This window comes from Acomys minous (assembly GCF_964271855.1).
Source record: "Acomys minous genome assembly, chromosome: 4".
In the NCBI taxonomy this organism is placed as follows: Eukaryota; Metazoa; Chordata; class Mammalia; order Rodentia; family Muridae; genus Acomys; species Acomys minous.
Genome location: NC_140486.1, coordinates 90,493,862 through 90,514,646, shown reverse-complemented (window position 1 = coordinate 90,514,646; position 20,785 = coordinate 90,493,862). Strand labels below are relative to the sequence as shown.

The following is a 20,785-nucleotide window of genomic DNA, read 5'->3' as shown; positions in this document are numbered from 1 at the left end:
CCCAGGTTCAATTCCCAGCACCACATGGAGACTCACAAGCATGTCCCTCCAATCCCAAGGGATCTAATGCCCTTTTCTGAGTGATGGGCACTCATGTGGGTATGCAGACAAACAGGAAGACAAAAACTCTCACATGCAAAAACAATAAAATAAACAAATCTTTACAATATTCAAAGTTTAACAAATTAAGGAGTAACTATCGTTATTTGGAAACCCTACCTAATGTGGGGCACCTCGTCCTACTGCACTCCTGTGCAAATGAGACATTACAATACAGGTGCTTAAAAATAGTTCTTTATACATTCTAGGTGATAGGGAAAAATGGGGCAAAATTTACATAGTCACAGCCTATACAACTGTATAAGCAAAACTGATAATTTTAAGAAGTTTTTAAAATAGAATATGACAAAATCTTCAAGCATGTCTATCAATAACAAAACTAAACAAACATATACAGAGAGAGAGAGAGAGACAGAGAGAGAGAGAGAGAGACTGCCTAAACATCCTTATACCAAAAAAATCTAAGACTAGAACCAATTTGTGCAGAATAACTGCAGAAAGAGTCTGGTTACCAGACTCTTTGTCAAAGGAATCAAACACCGTTATGCTTAGAATACATGCGGGCACCTTTTACGCAGTGTTCCTCAGTGTACCCTCACGCCCAGGTAACAGCTCAATGGCCTGAGCCTGAGTGTGATCCCATGATTTACCCCAAAGACAGAATCAGAAAACACAGCCAAAGAATTCTGCTACAAATCTAAGGCACATGGCCCACCTCAGCTTACTACCAAATCAGTCATTACGGGCAGGGATCGAGGCCCCACCTTGCGCAGGGCACAGCCTTTCCCCGCTGTGGCTCACCTTGTTCCTCCTCTCACCTCATTTCCTCACAGACACCTTCCCAAACGTCAGCTGGAAAGGTTGGCCACTCGCTTTTGCCGTCTCTGTTCTACACCAAGGGCCCTCTTGGCTGATGGTGTGACCCATGGCTTTGAATAATATGAGCCCAGTCGTTCTAAATATTCACGTTAACATTACGATACCACTGGACATCACTGGATCGCTGAAAGAGTGAAACTCCATTCCTCTCAGCATCACAGTGCCCTGCACAAATTAACACGGTCCCTTGGGAACTAATTTATACAAAACATGGTGCTTTTCATAAGGATTCATCTTCTAGTCCTGAAAGTATTATCCACTAAAAATAATCGAGAGAGTTCTCAACTACAGAGGACATGTGTACCGAGAGAGAGAGAGAGAGAGAGAGAGAGAGAGAGAGAGAGAGAGAGAGGGAAACCCAGCTTGTCTAGCACTCAGATGAGTTGGGATTTGAACACTCTGTGGAGCACTGTGTTCTGCTCAAGGGGAGACAAGTGTAGGCCGTCTGGAGGCTACACACCCCCAATACTACAGCAAGTCTGAGTACACACTAGAGAGGCTCTCGCACAGCCCTGTGGGCTATATTTACATTGACTCATACAAGCACACTGGAATGTGGCTGATGGATGCACAGAGCCAAAGAGATTCTAGATTTCTCTCCCTGGAGGAATGAACGTGTACTGGACTCGTCGCAGAGGCCCACTGCTCCGCTGAGGTATCATAGGAGGACACACACGGAGTGTCACATTGACCTTGAAGTATCAGGTTGAGTACAAGTCTATAGATGCCACCCTGTATGGGAAAGGCCTATGACACTATAATCTATGTTTTAGAAGGCTAAACGCAAATAAAAAACTGTAGAAAGCACATTCAGAAATAAAGTAGGAAAAGGAGGAAGGAAGAAGGAAATCAATACAGAAAAAAAAAACACTTAAAAAAGTGCTGGGGCCTTGCTCTAACCAGTGAGGCCACATGCTCTGAGTAGGGACAGTGACTGCAGCCTTCTGAACCTGAAGAGGGGCACAAGCTACACCTCCAAAACATGCTTCATGTAAGTGTTAGAGTCTCTTGTTCTTCAGAGTCAATGAAAATACACTGATTTTACCTCCAATCTTTGTATCATACACTAAAGATTCAATAAAATGTGTTAAAATTACAAAAAAGAAGAAAATGTATCTATTTGTGTATGTTTATTGTATGTGTGTACATGGATGTGTGTATGCTATGTGTGTATATGGTTTATGTGTGAATGGTGTATGTGATGTGCGTGTACGTGTGTATGTATGGTGTGTATGTGTGTGTGATGTATGTGTGTATGGTGTGTGTGTATGGTGTGTGTGTGTATGTGTGTGTGATGTATGTGTCTATGGTATGTGTGTAGGTGTGTGTGTGTGTGTGTATGGTATGTGTGTGGTGTGTGTATGTGTGTGATGTATGTGTGTGTAGTGTATGTGTGATGATATGTGTGTATGTGTATGATGTATATGTGTGTGGTTTGTGTGATATGTGTGTATGTGTATGTGCATGTGTGTGATATGTGTGTGTATGATGTGTATGTAATAAGTGTGTGTGATATGTGTGTGTGATATGTGTGTGTGGTATGTGTGTGGTGTGTGTATGTGTGTGTGATGTATGTGTGTGTAGTGTATGTGTGATGATATGTGTGTATGTGTATGATGTATATGTGTGTGGTTTGTGTGTATGTGTGTGTGCATGTGTGTGATATGTGTGTGTATGATGTACGTAATATGTGTGCGATATGTGTGTGGTGTGTGTGTGTGTGGTGTGAGTGTGTGTGTGTAGTGTGTGGGAATGCATATGTGTGTAGGGTGTATGTGTGTGATAGTGTGTGTGTATGTGTGTGATGTATATGTGTGTGATATATGTGTATGTGTGTGTGCGCATGTGTGTGTATGGTATGTGATAGATGTGTGTAGGGTGTGTGTGTGAGATATGTGTGTGATGTGTGTGTATGTGTGCATGTGTATGGTATGTGTGTGGTGTGTGAGTGTATGCGTGTGTATGGTGTGTGTGTGTGTGTTTAGGAGTGCTTGTCATGACAAGCATATGGAAATCACAAGACAGGTTTATGGATTTGGCTTTCTCCTTCTACCTTTCTATGGGTTCTAGAGATCAAAATCAGGTCACCAGGCTTGCCCAGCAAGTGCCTTTACATGCTGAGCCATCTGCCAGCCTAGGAAAATACCTTTAAGTTTCTGTCGGCTGACAGTTAACACAGGAGAAAAAAGCTACAGTTATCCATAGTTTTACATTTTTATATGTGAAGTTTTAAGGTCATCAAGGGGTGACTTGTTTTGAATTAGCTGCATGTAAGATGTATTACAAATAATCAATAAACATTAAATATAAAAAACTGGTGTGTCACAGTAATGGCTTCTCCACAGCATCTTCATGTCTAAAGTAAGACAAAGGAAATGTCACCGTGTGTCCATTGTATTCTCTCCAATACAATCACATCAGGCGCACATTAATTTTTAGCATCAAGCCTCATACTCTGTCTGAAGAAGAAACTAAACAGTATGTCAGTTACCAAGTCTTAATCCTAAACAGAGTGTTAATGCATCCTCTTTCACATTAGTGCCATCCAGTGCATATGCTATGTAGGGGTCTGTCACTGGTCCTCTCATAAGGGGGTGCGCTAAGCTTACCTTACCTGTGAAACACAGTGCTGGCAGCCTTCAGCTTCAGATGGCTTTCACCTTGCAGAAAGGTCTTAAGGACTTTAAAATAACCTTTTGTACACTACAGAATGGCCTGCTGCTCAACAAGGCGGAGCATGGCAGGGGGCATCTATAAATAGGTACTTATATGCTGGAAATGTGGACTTCTCATGTATTAGAAAAATTCTCTCAGAAACTTTCGTTTCTTCTTGGAAATGGCCCTGTACTCCTTTGTACTCTGGCTGAACATATATGAACAAAATTTTGGCCATTTTCTTGGGGACAATAGCAATCTCAGGGACTATTTTCCAAAAGGTACTGGTAAGTGGCTAAAGTAGACTAGTGTTCAGTGCCTGAGAGTGAGTGGCTTTTAAGTACAGAAATCAGGGAACACACACACACACACACACACACACACACACACACACACACACACACACACATACCAGGAAACAAGGACCTGCTGGCAGTTGGCCTAGTCTAAGAGTCAGTCCTGTCAGGCCCCAGGGGTGTTTCTGATCCACCTCCAGATGTCTCAGTGAACACAAGAAAGGACTACCTTACCTGGGGCACCAACCCCAGAAGCCTATTGAAAAAGTGTGAGCCGGGTGTGGCGGTGCATGCCTTTAACTCTAGCACTCTGGAGGCAGAGGCAAGTGGGATCTCTGGGAGTTCAAGGCCAGCCTGGTCTACAAAGGGAGTCTAGGACAGCTGGGGCTGTTACACAGAGAAACCTAAAAAAAAAAAAAAAGTGCAAATTGTCCTTAGAAACAGGAAGTACAAGAACAAGTGCACTGTTAGTTCCGCTGATGTGTCTTAATGAGTGCTCTTTTCATCAGCCGAGGAGCCTTTGTAAACCCCTCCACCTTTGAAGCAGAGATCCAAAAGTTATACACTCAGCCAGCTCCAACAGAGACAGACAGCTCATGGGCAGTCCCCTTTCACTCAGAAACAAGGGACGAAGAAAAAACTGTATAGACTGAGAAGCTCAGAAAGCCACTAGGTAGGTGATAAGCTGGGATTAAAACACAACTCTCAAAAGACAAGATGGACCTTGCTTTCTTCCATAGTAAGGATCCGCCATCTTCCAGTTGAGGAAACGTGGGCAGAATACGCATTCAAAGCAGGGACATGTCACATGAACATTCTGTTCGTGGGGCTGGGTACAAAACGGTTTCTTGCCTTGAATCCACAGACCTGCAAACCCTGCCTCAAACCACCCTTATGAAAAGGAATATCTCATGGCTTCTTGCTGTTTGCTCTCTTTACACGGTTCACTAATCCAGGAGTGCTAAGCTAAATGAAGAAGTAGCAAGGGTACTTACTCCTGAAAATGCTGCTGTCTCTAAGTGACTACATTAAAGTCTACATTAATGACGTCATAGGGACGAAGCTAACGAGGCATGAGTGCGTTTCTAATTCCAACTAAGCCATCAGAACTTCTTTCTGCAGCTTTTAAACCACTGTTGAAAATGCGTCAGGGAGAGACATTTAGTTAGAAAAAAAATGCAAACTAGATAACAGTTTATCATTTGTACAGTTAGTAAACACTGCAGATTGGTGACTCATCTAGGAAAATTAATGGGTGCTCAGGAAGAATTGCTTTCCTGCCTGAGCGACTTAGTCATCCTTGAATTACTCAGCCTAAAACTTCAGTAACAAGCCCCTCCTTTCCCTGATCCAATCCTAAACTGTGGCTCCTTAGGGCTTAGTCTCATTCTTGCTCTATAGCCAAACTCTGTGTAGAAAGTAGAAGGAAGGGGGGGGAGGGGTGGGAAGGTCAAATGAAGACCACTGGTACCACTGTCTGAATTGTCTTTAAAGAGGAGAGCATGATCTTGAGGCCAAGTCAGTCCAGCTTTGGGGAGAAACAGCAACAGTAGGCAGGAGCCATCAAGAGAGGGGAGGGGAAGGGAAGGAAGGGGAAGGGGGGAAGGGAGGAGAAGGGAGGGGAGGGGAGGGGAGTCAGATAACCAAGATGAAGAATTTCCAGGACTATAATGTACTAAGAGGTGGCCGAGTAAGTCATATGCAACAGTATGAAAATGCTGTGCTGTGTACTTGAACTTGTGAAGAGAGTAAATTTTTGCACATTCTCACATTTAACAAGTTATGAGTGCAAGGAGGAAAGAAAAGGAGAAGGGGGTGGAAGAGGAAAGAGAAGGAGGAAAGGAAGAGGGAAAGAGGAGGAAGAAAGGGGACAGAAAAGACAGTGGTGCCTGTGATGGAGTAATTAGTATGTCTATCCGCTTGAGTACAGTAGTTACCTATGACAGATGCAGATACCAAAACAACACAGTGCATCTTATTAAAAAATAGTTTTCTTACTCACATCCTAATAAATCCAGAAGTTATGTTAAAAATAAGACAGGGATTTATTTTTTTTTTAAAAAAATACAGTCTGTCCTTGCGGTATAAGAATCATTTAGTCACATAGAAAAGTCTGATTTATTGCATGAGTGGACTTGCTTGGGCAGAAGAAAAATGAGGAAGAAATAAAACGTGTCCTGCATCCTGCGTTAGAGATTTTTTTTAGCCTATTATTTGAAAGATATCCCTATGAAAAGGTAAATGCAATTTTAATTATTTAAATTAGGCTTGAAGGTTTTTCACTAAAAAAAAAAAAATTAAGCCTCTATGAGTTGTTTTCTTTTAAAACAGCCTGAACATTAAAGCACATGGGCGTCATCAGGGGAGATGAATTAGAACTGACATTTCTGAAGCGTGCGTTTTAATAAGCAAGTCATAACCAGATGTAGTTAGGAATCTAATATCGTGGCTTCTAATTTATAATTAATTTAAAAAGAGCAGAAAAATGACTTTCTATGGTGAATCTGGTCTGTGAATCACAGAGAGAAATATTCTAGAAGTAACGCTATGTTTATTGGCAACAAAAACCCACCAAGGATCTTAATGAGCCATCTTATCTGGTATCAAACTGTGGCTTTATATAAATCCATACAGAGTCAAGAGGAAAGTTTAACACATCCTTGTTTAGGGCTAGATTTATGGATGGAATAAAAATGATAAAAACAAAGGATTGTGAAAAGACAGTTTCCATATTGTTCCGTTTTTCTAAGGTTCACGTCTGTAGGACTCTTCAAACACATCTGGCACTCGTCCTTCCAAAACTCAAACTGGAACTTAACCTTGAAGTGATAACACAAAGAGGTGGGCTCTGGGGCGATGACAAGGCCCTGAGGGCTCGGCCCACAGAAAATGGGACTAATGCCATTACAGGACAGGCTTCAGGGAGCCACCTCACCCTCCCATCTCTTCTCCGGTGTGAGGACACACTTTTTGTCCTTCCCCTTGAAGCACACGTCCTTCAGGAGACTCAAATCTTCTTGCACCTTGAACCTAGACTTCCCCACCTCCAGAACGGCAGGAATAAATTTCTATTGTTCTGGGTTATTTTGCAATAGCCTCACAAATGAACTTATGGTGATGCTTCAACTCCTTCCTACAGGCTTTGACAAAACAGAGTCCCAAGTTCTGCTACCAGCTGCCATTAGGAGTCGCTGTGTAGGTTTGCTTATCTTGTTGACCTTAGTGTCCTCTCTTTTAAAAAAAATTTTTTTTAATTTATGCAGGTGTTTTGCCTGCCTGTATGTCTGTGTGAGTGAATCGGATCCTCTGGAACTGGGGTTACAGGCAGTTGCCAGGGGGTGGGGGATGGGGCAAAGGCAGCTGAGAATTGAACCCAGGCCCTCTGCAAGAGCAGCCAGTTGCTCTTAACTGCTGAGTCACTTCTCCGGGCCCCTTTCATTTTCTCTGAATCCAAGCATCTGGGTCTCCATGTTCAAATCCCTACCTGGTCCAACTCTTAAAAACAAACTTGAGGTCTAATTTGAAACATCGATTTCCATGAACCCCTAACTCCACAGGCACTACTCACACCCTTAATCTAACTTAAGTATCTTTCCCGTGAGCTTAAAGGCATCTGCGCTCTTGTGACAGCACCCCTAGGACTTTCATTAAGTGCCTGGGAACCTTTCTTTCTCCTCCACTGTTCTGGATGCTTCGTGAGGAGAAGATAGATCCCTCTCTTGGGATCCTAACACTTCCTGGCTCTCAGCAGACACGCAATAAACATCATGAGATGGTTTATGAAAGGCTTCCTTCCATCAGTGGAAATGTACTGGTCCTCTCACTGATGGTAGGAAGAACTTTATGTGGTTGGTTCATACGGAAGGTCAGTAGGGGAAGTCCACTCAGGCATTACTACTGCCCCTTTGCAAGATGATCGCTATCCATATTAACCATGATGCTGATAGATGTCTTACGGTACCAGGACCAACAGCTAAGTTCCTCTTGGCAGGAGAATATGCCTATCTGCAGACAGACAGGTGAACTCTTAGCAGCTAGTGAAAATTATGCCAGCCAGGATATTGCCTTTCTCATTCAACTGTCAGAAAATTAAGATCCAGCATCAGTGACTACTGCAACTAACCCATCCCCAGTGCCAAGTCCCCTAGAACACTGCGCTTTTCACTATTTTGTCATGACTAACCTCTGCTAGGACTTCTATGTATGACTTTTGTCTTCAAAACCCAGGAAGTGCTCTGAAGAATGGATCATGTTCTGGTTTCTTTAGCCATATTCCACCTCAGGTTGGTTGCCTGCACTGGCTCTCCTTTCATCCAGCAGTCAAGAAACAGTTCCTTAGTTCACTAGGTTTGTATTTTATATCCTGGATTGGATAACAAGTGCCCAGAGATGCCACTAGCAGACAATTAGATTCTTTTGAGTTTGATATAAATTCTTAGCTGCCATGTTTTCTCTCTGCTGTAGCTGCCAGGTTCTCTCTTCAGGGCCATCACAATCAGATCACCTCTTGGAATCTAAAAAAAACCAAAAACCTAAAACTAGCTCCTGAGGCCGCTCTGATATTCTCAGCCTTGAGGATTCTTCCATGACGGTTGCTGTCAATAGATAGCAAGACCTGGGGCTGAAGGGCCTCTTACAATAAGCAGAAGGCAAGCCTTAGCTACATCTTGTCTGTCTGTGGAACTCAAAAGTCAGTAAGTAAACTAGAGGAAGAGCACCCGGCTTACGTGCACAAAGCCCAGGTTCAAGCCTCAGCATCAGAGGCAGGGAGGGACAGGGAGAAATACCAATGCTTAGCTTCTGGCTTCTGTTCTCTTTTTTTGGGAGACAGGATCTCTCTAACCTGTAACTCTATCTGGCCTTCATCTCTCTCTATAGACCAGGCTGGCCTCGAACTCACAGAGCTCTGCCTGCCTTAGCCTTTCCTATGTGCAGGGACTAAAGGTGTGCGTGGCAACGCTTGTGATTAATGTTGCTGCTAACGTTGTTGTATTTAATTGTGAAAGCTATTCTCAGGCCCTTTTTAAGTAGGTGGGATAAACATTGTAAATAGCTAAAAACTAGAGCCTGCTAATATTTGGAGAATAGTTATTTTAAACTTTCCACAGTGTCTGGCCCTGGTCCACCAACACAAAGATGACTCATCAGAAGCAAATAATATCTAAGGCATCGAACACAAGCTGAGCTCCAGCTCTCCAGGGTGAGACATGGTAAGTATTTATCTGGTCAGAGAGGACATGGCGAAGATTGGAGCAACTCCTTCCCCCAGCAGAAGGAAGTTGCCCACATCTACTCCAGGCCCTGTGCATGAAATCCAACTATGTCCTATTACATGTGGCACCACCCAATCAGAATTCATACTCTTGAAAACTGCTTCGTAAGGTTCCTTATTATTATGAAACTTTTTCTTTCTGACATTATCAAAATAGTTTAAGGCTTCCTAAAAGTACCTAAACGCAAAAGAGATCTCAATCTCAAACCAGCACTTGGGAGTGACAGATGATTAGCTGTAAGAGACAAACAGACTCCCTAACAGTGGCATTGATCCTGCATCCCTGGCTGACGTAGATCAGCATGGTGAGTCTGGAGGCTGACAAACCAGAAGCAAAGTACCAGGATGGTGGCTTAAACAAACAAACAACGTTTCTCCTCATAGTCTAGGGAGGCCAAGAACAGGGTGCCAAAAGAGCTGGTTAAATACCGCAGCCCTCGCCTTGCCTTACAGATGCCACCGTCTCCTGATCTTCCTGTGGTTCCTTTCTGAACAGTCATGACTACTCAGGCTTCTTGTCCTCGTGAGGAAACCAGTCATACTGAAGTTTTGTCTCCCCAAATGACTGTGTTTTAACTAATTGCCTTTTAAAAGACCTTACTCCATCACACAGGATGCGGTATGGAAGTTCACAAAGACTTCGCATGTTAATTTGTGGAAGAGAGAAAAGTCAGCTCCTGAACACAGGCCATGCCCAAGGCACAGAGTTGTTTTAAATGCAACCGGATTCTTGCGTGTGCTCTTTATATTGTTAAATGTTGATCAAGATTGTCAGTCAACATGAACATATGAAATCCCGAGAGCCAGGCCCAGCTCGCTAGGTTATGATAGTCCAGCGCGGGGCACTACCCAAGCAGGCCGGAATTCCAAACGGCAACCGAGTCTCACCAGGCCTCAGATTGCCCAGAAACAGAGAAGAGGATTACATCCCCTTTAATGGCTTATTAAAGGAGTTTAAACACAATATGGATAAAGGGCTTAGGTGAAGGTCTACTGACACCATCGTTAGTATAATTCAACAGTCTCCTTTTGCAAGAGCCTCCAACTAAGAAAAGAAGCATTTTCCCAAAGTAGCAGCATCTAAAGAGGAGGAATCCAGAAATGGCTCCGTGCACTGACCACATTGGCTACTCTTAACTTCTTCAGACTAAAGCCCTGAGAGTGTGTCAGGTAGAAGCCTCCACGAGAAAATGTAGATCCCAAATTCCCTTCACTCCCTCAAACGTGCAAAAGGAAGTCAGCAGAGAGACTAACGCCCCGAGGGTGCGGTGACACAAAGCAGTCATCTTAGGACAGGAGTTAGGAAGTCCAGAATTCAAGATCCAGACAACCCCACAGCCCGAGGCCAGGCCTGGTCGTCTGCTTCCTACTGTTGCTCACTGCACGTGGTCTGATTTGCTCACAAAACCAAAATCAGGTAGGAGAGGCCTGTTTCTTATTCATGAGCTCCTTTTCCCCCACCAAGTGAAGCCTCAGCCAAAAACCTGCAGGGCTGAAAAGCACATTATTAATCAAAACAAAGCTGAGACTCTCCTTTAGAATGAGGAAAAAGTCCAGAAGGTGCTTGGCCTTTGGTCTGCTGTTTGTTGGGTTCCTGTATCTCTGAGGACGGAGCCCAGCAGCGTTAGCACTCCTGCCCCAAACCTGCCCCAATCCCAAGAGATAGCGTCTTTCTGTTTCCCTCATTCACTGACCAACTTCAACTGTGTGAAAAGACATCCTTCCTTATCTGAAGAATTTGGGGAGGAGCCTAATGATCGGAGCCCACACAAGTTTTGAGCACACACTTCACCAGCAGCTGAAGAAATACCTGAGAAATGGCCTGAGAGAGTGTTTGTCCTACCCGGAAGGAAGTACCAAAGACTCACTTCCCCCAGAAGCAGCTCATTGTCAACAACTGTCTGGGCAGTTGGTGAACAAAACTGGAAAAACTGGAAAACTTTGCCTCACAATGGCTGCCAAGCAGGATCTGAGAGTGCAGGGTCCTAGGATCCCTCCAGGCAAGATCTTTAGGTGGCAGCAGAAAGCAAACACCCTCACTTCAGCATTGTCTTCTCTTCCCAGACTCACCTTTCCATTATCCGTGATGTCCTGGGACCCTGACCTCAGGATCCAGCGGCAGGGATCCGTGCTGTAGGGATACAGTAACACCCTGCAAACCTCGCGGGTTCACCACCACCACTACCCCAACCCCTCCTCACTGAGAGAAACTTCCCTCATCACCTAGGTGTCATGGTCACTCTCCATCATGTTTTGGCTTTTAATTAAGATTTCATTACTTTTTGAGATTATAATTACATCCTTTTCCCTTTCTTTCCTCCAAACCTTGCCATGTACCCACTCCCTTGCGCTCTTTCAAATTCATGATCTCTTTTCTTCCAACTGTTGTTGGGGGGTATGCATGTGGGGAGGAGGGTGTTCCTAAATATATAAAACAGCCTTCTCAGTCCGGATAATGTTATGTGCATGTATGGCTTTGGGGCTGATCATTTGGTATTTCAATACAATCTGTGTACATCTTAGTTCCATTTCTCTATCTTGGATTTTTTTTTCTGGGTTCTTGGGGGAAGAGTGGGGGGAAACCCCTCTCACACAGCTTTGAATTCGCTACACTGCTCAGCGCGGCACTTCACACCAACTGAATGCTCACAGTGTTGACTAACTGAAGGATGAATTAACCGCCTCAGTCAGCATGGAAGTCGGGTTCTTTATTTAACCTAACTGAAAGGGTTTTAGTGAAGTTGTTTCCTTCTTTCAAGAGTGCAGCATGAACTGTTTTTAATGAGCAAATTACCACGTGCAGACGCTTCTGTAAATCGGTGTTTTCTAGATGTTCATCTTAAAACACCCGAGTCCCAGAAAATCCAAACAAAGACCTCCTCTAAATCCAGAACTACCTTCTGGGATATATCATAGTAACACCTCTGTTGTTGTTGTTGTTGTTGTTGTTGTTGTGTTGTTTTGTTTTAATCCTGCCCTTTCTTTCTTACTTAACTCATCACTGGGGCCATTCCCATCCATGCAGAGACCCTGAGACCCCTGAAGTCATCTCAATCTGCACACTGTCACCATACACCACTTCCCTGTTGTCTTCTCGTTGTGTACCCACACCGCAGCACCGCCTAGAAGAAGGAGAATAGGAGAGGTGGCAACAAAAAGTGCTCTACGCGAACAGGAGGATGTTCCGTTGGGTTTGAGTGCTACTCCGAATCCCACACGGACTTGCCTCTCCCATGCCTGCTGGTCCACCGCAGCTTTCAGCACGAACCCAGCTACTCCAACCTGCATTGCTTCTCTCAGCTCACCTGGTTACTAATAAGGCAGCTTTCCTAGCCTCCATGGTCTACGTCTGAAGGCCCCCCCGGTTTAGTTTACAGCCACCTACCGCTGAGTTCCTACCGTATGCACCCAAGCATGGCTCTCCCTCTCAAGACACCCACCACAATAACGTCCCTGCCTGGCTAACAACTTAGAATGTTTCAACACTGGCAAACAGTGAGAATTCTTCCTTCTCTGCCTTGCCTATGGGTCAGTAGTATGCAAGCTTTTATTTTATTATTCATTGGTCACAGGGTCTTTCTATGTAGCCCTAGCCGGCCTAGGGCTTACACAGGGTTGGTTTTGAACGCACAGTTGATCCTCTTACCTCTGCTACCTAAGTGCTGAGATCACAGGCCCGTGCCTTTCAACAAACAGGAGAGCATGCTCACCTTGGAGCCAATGGTGTGGCCTGAAAATTTAAGCATCCAAACGGTCAAAGAGCGTCAAGTCCTGTTGTTTTTCTAAATTAGAGACTGAGACTGGGGCAATAGGAATCACGCCGCGTGAGCCACGGTATGGTTTCCACGCAGCAGAGAATGGCGTCTAAGCACCTGCTGCACAGACTATCCCTTCTTATCGCCAACCGTCCTCATCACCTCCGTCTCTCAGTTTATCAAATTGCTCCATCATCACAGAAACGCTGGTACCACGCCTTCTTCTAACTCTTCCCCTCACCCAGTCCTCCAGCAGCCACTTGCTGTCCCCCGAGCTAAGTTCTCTCCTTCATCCCCAGCTCTGTAACTGGCACTCCGTTCCCCCAGCTTCACGAAATCTTCTCTGTTCCAACCACCAGTGACAAAAATCAACTGGAAAACCCAAAGGATGCTTATTGCTTCTTAACTTACCGGAGCGTTCGACTGCAGATCATGACATGAACTCACGCTTCTGAGTTTTGAAACTGTCTCCTCTCCCTACCCTCTGCCTACCTCCCAGCTCTCTTTATTCTTCCTCTCCTACTTCCTTTAAAGACATATTTGTCATTGATGCTTACACGGAAGTGACTCGCAAGGCAACTCCCTCCAGCTCCCATTTCTCTACTAGTCTTACCCAACTACTCTCGAGACACAAACTTTCTCATCAAGACATTTCTGTGGGCTTAAACTCTTTTTTCTGCTTTGTCATCCCATCAAACCAATTCTAATGATTTTCACCAGCTAAAAGTTCTTAAAGTGCCCGCTCCCTATGCTTCTTGGCACTGCCTGTGAACAAGTCTCTTATTGATCACCCGTGACCTTTTCTGTTTTTGTTTTTGGAGATAGGGTTTCTCTGTGTAGCCCTGGCTGTCCTGGACTCACTTTGTAGGCCAGGCTGGCCTCAAACTCACAGAGATCCACCTGCCTCTGCCTCCCAAGTGCTGGAATTAAAGGCGTGTAACACCATGCCCGCCCACCCCTTTTTACAGTCTTGGGAATGACTCCCGAGCACTTGAGCATAAATACCAGACTGTCCATGTATTTCTTATCAAGGAAAAACTGTTTCAAACACCCAAGCTTCTCTTGCTTTTGGACAACATCACAAATTTTGAACATCAGGCAAAGTTGCGTGACACTTTTCTTAATATCCACTAGATTTCCCCCATGGGTAACATCTCTGCTATGTGGTCTATGATCATAGTGGTTCCCAGGTCACTTCTTAAGGAGCTTTAAGGCTGCTGACTCTTTACTATAACCTGAGTAAGCCCTCTGGGGTGACTGAAAAAGGATGAAAAGCTTGCCTGGCATCTTTTTCTTCACATTGTGTGGGGTTTGTTAGTTTTTCTGCTGTTGTGTTTAGTTGGCTGTTTTGTTTTCTGCTGCCTCCTCTTCCTCCTCCTCTTCTTCTTCCTCCTCTTCTTCCTCCTCCTCCCCCTTTTCTTCTTCTGTCTTAACCTTTGGCTCTGACTCTACTGAGCTCTGCAAACAGACACACTGACCACTCAGAAATAAATTGCCCCAGTCACCTAATCTCTCTCTTTCATCTCCACATCAAGAAATACCAGACTCTGAAAGGAAGTGGAAAGAGGTAGCTCTGGGCTCCTGGAAGTTCTTCACCTGTTCTCGGATGAATTAACTCTTTTCATACCGTATCTCTCTTCCCCAGTATGGTACATCCATAATGCCTCAACTCCTTGAAACTCAAAGACTGATTTGTGAGCAAAGAGCCCTCTTTTCCATTCTTTGACCATTGAACAAGCCCTTTACTCATCTCCTATGGACTGGCTTTGCCACGGCGTGAGCTTCTGGACCTGCATTCCAGACCGCAACAGTTGAGCTACTCCTACATTTATATCTAGAATCATCCCTCTCTGTCTTATCCCTGTAATTTATGGACATCTCAACAAAAGGCCAACCTACCCTTCGTGCACTGCACTACGTGCCCCTGACTTCTTATCACCTACTATTACAGATCTGTTCAATTTGGGCTGGGTCCTAACCAGGCCTCAAAAGACATGACAGGCACCCTGCCCTGCTGTCTGTGAGTCTGCAATCTCACTTCCCCCAAAAGGAATTTTACCAAGCACATTTAGCAACCAGGGGCTAAAGTGACACATCCTGTATGATAAACACACACTAACTAAAGGACGTAAGCTTTCCCAGTTCTGCTGCCTGGGAATCAGAAACAACCTGATTGCAAGCACAGCCACGGGCTAATCAACTTCATAGCATGAGATTGCCCCCCGCCCACACACACACACACACTCTCTGGAACCTTAAGAAGGTACCCCTGCTTAGCCTTGGATCCCTTCAGCTCCTCACTGTACCCGTTTGCTTCTCTGCGGTGTTGACGATTCCTCTAATAAACATCTTACCCAAAAAGACAATCCATCCTATGTCTCTCTTTACCCCCAAATCTGAGGCCTTTCAGTGCCTGGATGCACTCCTCCATCTTTTCCATCTCCCTCTTCCTCCCATTTCTCAATACTTCCCTTGCTGATAACCTCGCTTCTTACAAGGCAGGTCTCCAACCTTTCCCCTTCTGGCATGTATTTTCACATCCTCCAGGCTAAAGAGCTGCCTCTCCTTGGAGTGACAGCTACAAAACCAGAACTTTAGGTGCATACAAAATAAGATGCTGTCCCTGTAAGTGGCTACTGACATCATTTCAAACTGTGTTGTTGTTGTTGTTGTTGTTGTTCTTATCAGAGATGGCACCAGTTAAATCCAGCAAAATTGCTGACTCTACCCCTGCCACAAAAACACAGACACAGACACAGACACACACACACACACACACACACACACACACACACACACACACACACACACGTCACCAGAGTAAACTTTGTTCGTTATAATGTTAAATTCTCTACATGAGAATTCATACTCTCTGGCTGCTCCCATCCACCATTTTTAAACATGTGATTTATGAAGAAGTTTACTCAATGTCTCCCACCGAACATGCTCAGGAATATGCGAGGGTCTACACGTGACGACAGCTCCTAGCCATATGAATATTCATGAATCTTCCCAATGAAATCCCTGGCCTTCTGTGTGCAAAAGGAATTAACCTATTCCCAGGGCTGTCCTTATTTGGCTGCAAGTAATAAACCTGTCCTTATCGATTGCGTTGACTGGCTTTGTGCTCACCTAGGAGTAAACCTTTCAGGTTTGGTCACACGACCATAGCATTCCACGATAACCTTTAGCACAACACACTTTACACACTCTTCTAACATTACTTTATCTCTTTATCAACCGTCCCCAGCTAGACCCAGTTCCTCAAGCAAGGATATTCATAATAGGTGTTCAGCCTGATTCCTTTGCATGTTAAATGTCAGTAATAAATATTTTCTGGTCTGTCTCCATAACGCTAAGGACCCTAGGGCATCCCGTATGCCCCTTTCTCAAACATCGCTTTTCTGGAAAATTCTACTGCACTCGTGGTAGTTTAATATTCAGAATCCATAGCGGTTGGTGCAGCACTGGTGATGCAGCGGTAAGCAGAGCTACGCTCCCAAGTACACTGCAGTACTGACTGCAACCTGCACCTCGGGCAGCATCGAGTAAGTAGAGGGCTGAGATGAACTAAAATTAGCCACATCCTGGTGCTCAACATAGCCTAAGACTTGGCAAGACAACCTCTTCTGCAGGCACACTGCTGACATAGCACGGTGAACTGGACTTCAACCAAGGAAGAAAACCTGCAATATCCTTAGCACGGAAGGTCTGAGTTCTGCTGATTCATTCTGACTTCAAGCCGCAGTAACACTTGAGTAAGGAGCACCCAAGCTTACTCCGCAACTTTGTTTCTGCAGAGCTGACAGAATTTGACATACAGGAAATTTAATAGTCTTCTGCAATTCCTCAGATGTGGGCTGCAGGCACCTGCGTTCCAGTGTCTGGTAGCATTAAATAATATTTTCTTCCAAAACTTAGACCTGTTTAAACTCCTGATGAGAGCTGAAAATCCTGTCTAGAGTCTCTATAAGTAAAGAGACTCGCATGGGAAAACCACCTTCACCAAATGCTCGGGGCCGGTTCAGTGGGAACTCTGCAGTCCTGCCTAAGGCAAGCATCTTGTCCACACTTCGCACAAGAACACCTGTACTAACTGTTCCAACTTAGGAAAAATCATTTAAATATCAACACAAGCACAGGCACAGAGACAATGGGCAAATTCCCATCAGTACAAAGTTTCAAACCGCGCACACTGGTGCAAATTACAAAGCAAAGAACCTTCTCAGAATAGGCCTTCATGACTCATTGTTTACTTTCTTCTTCCTACATGAGTCGTGTGTGTTGCATTATAAAAAGTTAAGATGAAAGAAATTTCTAGACTTAAGTCTAATTATGCTTCAGTAATTTATTATGCTTCTTATACAGTAATTATTACAGTTAGCATTTAATTAACCAGCATTACATCACATATTGCTGCCTTTTAAAATCAGAATGTCAAGACTGGGCCCCTTAACAGTCAACCATGGATCAGACAGGGGCTTGCAGGGCCCTATGCCTCCTGTTGATGGATTCTGTGGGGAGGGATGGTAACTTTCTTCAGTTATATACCCACTGACAAGCCCACCAGACTCCAGTGAATGGTTTCAAACCCCACAGGCACACAGACAATTCTGGTTAAACCCAGTGGGTTTCAATTAAAAAAAAAAGAAAAGAAAAAATAAGATATGAATGTGGAAAATAGACTTGAAGGGAAAAGGAGAAGACTAGAAAAGATGAAGTTACAGTAATTATAAGATTTTTTATATATGTATGAAAATATCAAATTATCAGCAATTCAGTAAAAGATACTAAAAATAATAATATATAAGTTCTTGATTTGGGACATGTAACATGTTAAAGTTCTTTTTGTTTTCTTCAGGAAAAGAAAATAAAGTCACCACTACCATTCTGACTTACCACTCTTCTTCGAGTATTCTCTGCCAAATAATGGACTAGAAAAGATCAGTTGCTTCAGCACAGCAGGGTTTGGATGAACCTTAAGAAATGAAGTTTCACTGGCCTTGCTTCCTCAGAGGATTTGCTGCATACTTACTTGTTCAGTACGAGGTCAAGAATAAACTTGGAGCCAAAGGCTTCAATCTGGAAGCTCGCCTGGGCCAGATGGACAGCCTAAATGCAAAAGGACAGAAGGAGTCTTAGATATTTAACAGGACCAGCATTTTTATTTTTGTTTTTGTTTTTTTGAGACAGGCTTTCTCTGTGTAGCCCCGGCTGCCCTGGACCCGCTTTGTAGAGCAGGCTGGCCTCGAACTCACAGAGATCCACACGCCATGGCACCTAGACCAAGACAGCATTTTCAGGTAGACTTTTTTTTATGCATCTTTATGTATCAACTCGTCTCTTTAAAGGACTGGGTGTGCCACCTTGGTTCTGCTTAGAAGAGCCGCTGTGTGAGCAGCAAAGAACCACTAAGAGAAAGTCGGGACTCCAAAACAAAGCCACTGAGGCAAGAGTCAGCAGTGTGTCCTGCTGGACTTCCAGAGCGAGCATGACAAATTGTGCAGAACTCTAGTTAAAGCTTGACTTTGGGCTACGCTGTGCCCCCAAAAGAAGTTCCCTACACACCTAAGTGAGAAATCACATCAGCACTGTGCTCTTCTGTGGGATCAGGAACTTTCTCTATATGATGAGTCAGCACAATGTGACAATCAAATGCGATGGCACAGCCTTCTGACTTCTGAAAGCACTTGGAGTGTAGCCCCTTGGGAAGACTATGTTCACATCCCCTTTAAGGGTCACGCATTCACAATGCAACAATAGTCCCATCTAGGCCAGAATCATATCTAGCAGGTGTTAAAAGATTAGCATAAGTCAAAGAAGTGCCCTGAATAATGTAAATTAATAAATCGATGAAGAGTTGCCAAAGTATTATTCAACATTCAGCTTTTCTTTGTCATCTTATCAAGTTTTTTTTTTAAAAAAAGGCAAGTATATAGGCAACAACCACACCAACTCCTTAGACTCGGTCCTTAGGTAGAGACAGCCTCCAAACAACAGGTGACATGGTCATTGTCGAGTAAGTGGAAACCAACTTAAACATCCCCTTTAAAGACTTTATATTCCCAGCTCCCTCTGTTGCCACTGCAGGCTCCCCTCAGCCCTCCTTTGCACGATTATTTACCAACTGCTCCCCATCCTTAAAAGGCATCCCAGTTGCCCTCCATATACACACTCTACGATGAACTCTGGTCCTCGGAGCAGCAGGAACACTTTGCTTCCCCTCCTTCTTCTCCATCTGCGAAGCTGTTTGCTTCCTTCCGTTTCCTCCAAGGCCAGTGAGCGCCATGACACATGTCACAGGGCGTCTTGCAAATGACAGTAGATTAATGACCTTTCCCCCAAAACTATCCAAACTTTCAAATAATTCGTCAAGCATTCGTTATCAAGGCTATTGTCTTGCCTCAGCCATAAAAGCACCATCAATAAAACTATGGTTTTTACGTCAGTCATTCACAACTGCCAGTTACTCAATAAAATCAGTAAACAGAATTTTAAAGGCAATTAACACATACTAAATGCAAACCGAACACCATCAGCCTCCATTCCAAAGTTCAACCCACATAGAACAAGATCATCACACGTGTCCAAGGTTCCCGCATCTAAACATAAAAACAGGAAACATCTGTCTTGTCAACTGTAGTCTCTGCCATTTGCAGCGACAGAGACATTTACATAGTCAATACAAACAGCATAATCTTTACATGAATTCATTTTGTATCTTGCACCATCAATTTTTGCTTGAAGACGTGCATAGGGATGAATAAATAAGAGGAGATTTTCTAGCTATGGTTCCCAAAAGCTTTTTGAAAAATCTAAAACTAATTTCCTGAGACTATAAGTGCGTAAGCATTTTTTTTCCCTCATAAAAACAGTATATAACAGAGAACTTTCTGTTTGTGGCAACCCAGCTTCACCAGGCTGATCATAAAACTTCCTAAACCTTCCTTATTATCTCTAAGACCTGGTATCGACCCGGGAAAAGCTTATCTTCTGGCAAGCAAGCAACAAGACAAATATAAACACCAAGATGATCCCGTTGGAAAACTAAAGTAGCCTGGTGGTAAACGCAACACACCTGTTTCGGGCAACTGCTCCGAATTTACACAATTTGGTTATCGCTAAGTTTATCCCAAGTCAACGTGACAATCTTCAGTGTTGCAGAATTCAGTGAGAGATTTAGCAAGTTACACTGGGCTTGTCTTCTGCCCTTCCAGGAACTTCACTGCACAAGCTCCTCTGATGGAACCTAACTGGAAAGATGGCTGTGGCTAGAAAGCACAGTCCCCAAGGTGCCCCACTGTCTAAGCAGCCACCGGTGCTAAGGCTGAGCCACACTCTGGGTAGCTTTGGGACAGCAGCTACGGAAAGACTTCCCTGACAAAGTGTTATTTGAATAAAATTGTAAAAGTTAAATAAGAATCCACCTAGGAGGGGAACAAAAGATGTATTTTCAAAAAATGGGGTCAAAAAAAGACTGTGGGAATAAAGAACTTTTTGTTTTGTTTTGTTTTTCAAGACAGGGTTTCTCTGTGTAGCCATTGCTGTCCTGGACCCACTTTGTAGACCAGGCTGGCCTCGAACTCACAGAGATCCGCCTGCCTCCCAAGTGCTGGGATTAAAGGCGTGCACCACCAAAAACAAAAACAAAACAAACAAACAAACAAACACGTGTGCCCTGTAGGCAAATACCTTGCAGAGTAAATGGCAATGGATCTGGAAAGGCGAACTAACCCCTGGAAGGCTCTGTGTGATGTGCTCAGTGACTTACAGTGTCAAATGTGAACGTGGAGCCAAGATGGCCGTGCTTCCTCCAAACGCTCATTCCTCACATTCACTCAACAACATCTAGTTTGCACGGTGGCGGC

The 20,785-nt window shown here is 44.0% G+C and overlaps 1 protein-coding gene across 3 annotated transcripts in view; it reads right to left on the bottom strand.

Annotated features, from left to right (window-relative positions):
• ADAM23 (ADAM metallopeptidase domain 23) overlaps positions 1 to 20,785 on the bottom strand; it is a 148,844-nt gene that overhangs the window by 99,901 nt on the left and 28,158 nt on the right. For all 3 annotated transcript variants that reach the window (XM_084779289.1, XM_084779288.1, XM_084779287.1), the window contains exon 3: positions 17,953 to 18,029. In XM_084779289.1, coding sequence (XP_084635415.1) covers positions 17,953 to 18,029 — 77 coding nt within the window. The remainder of the gene's footprint in view (positions 1 to 17,952; positions 18,030 to 20,785) is intronic.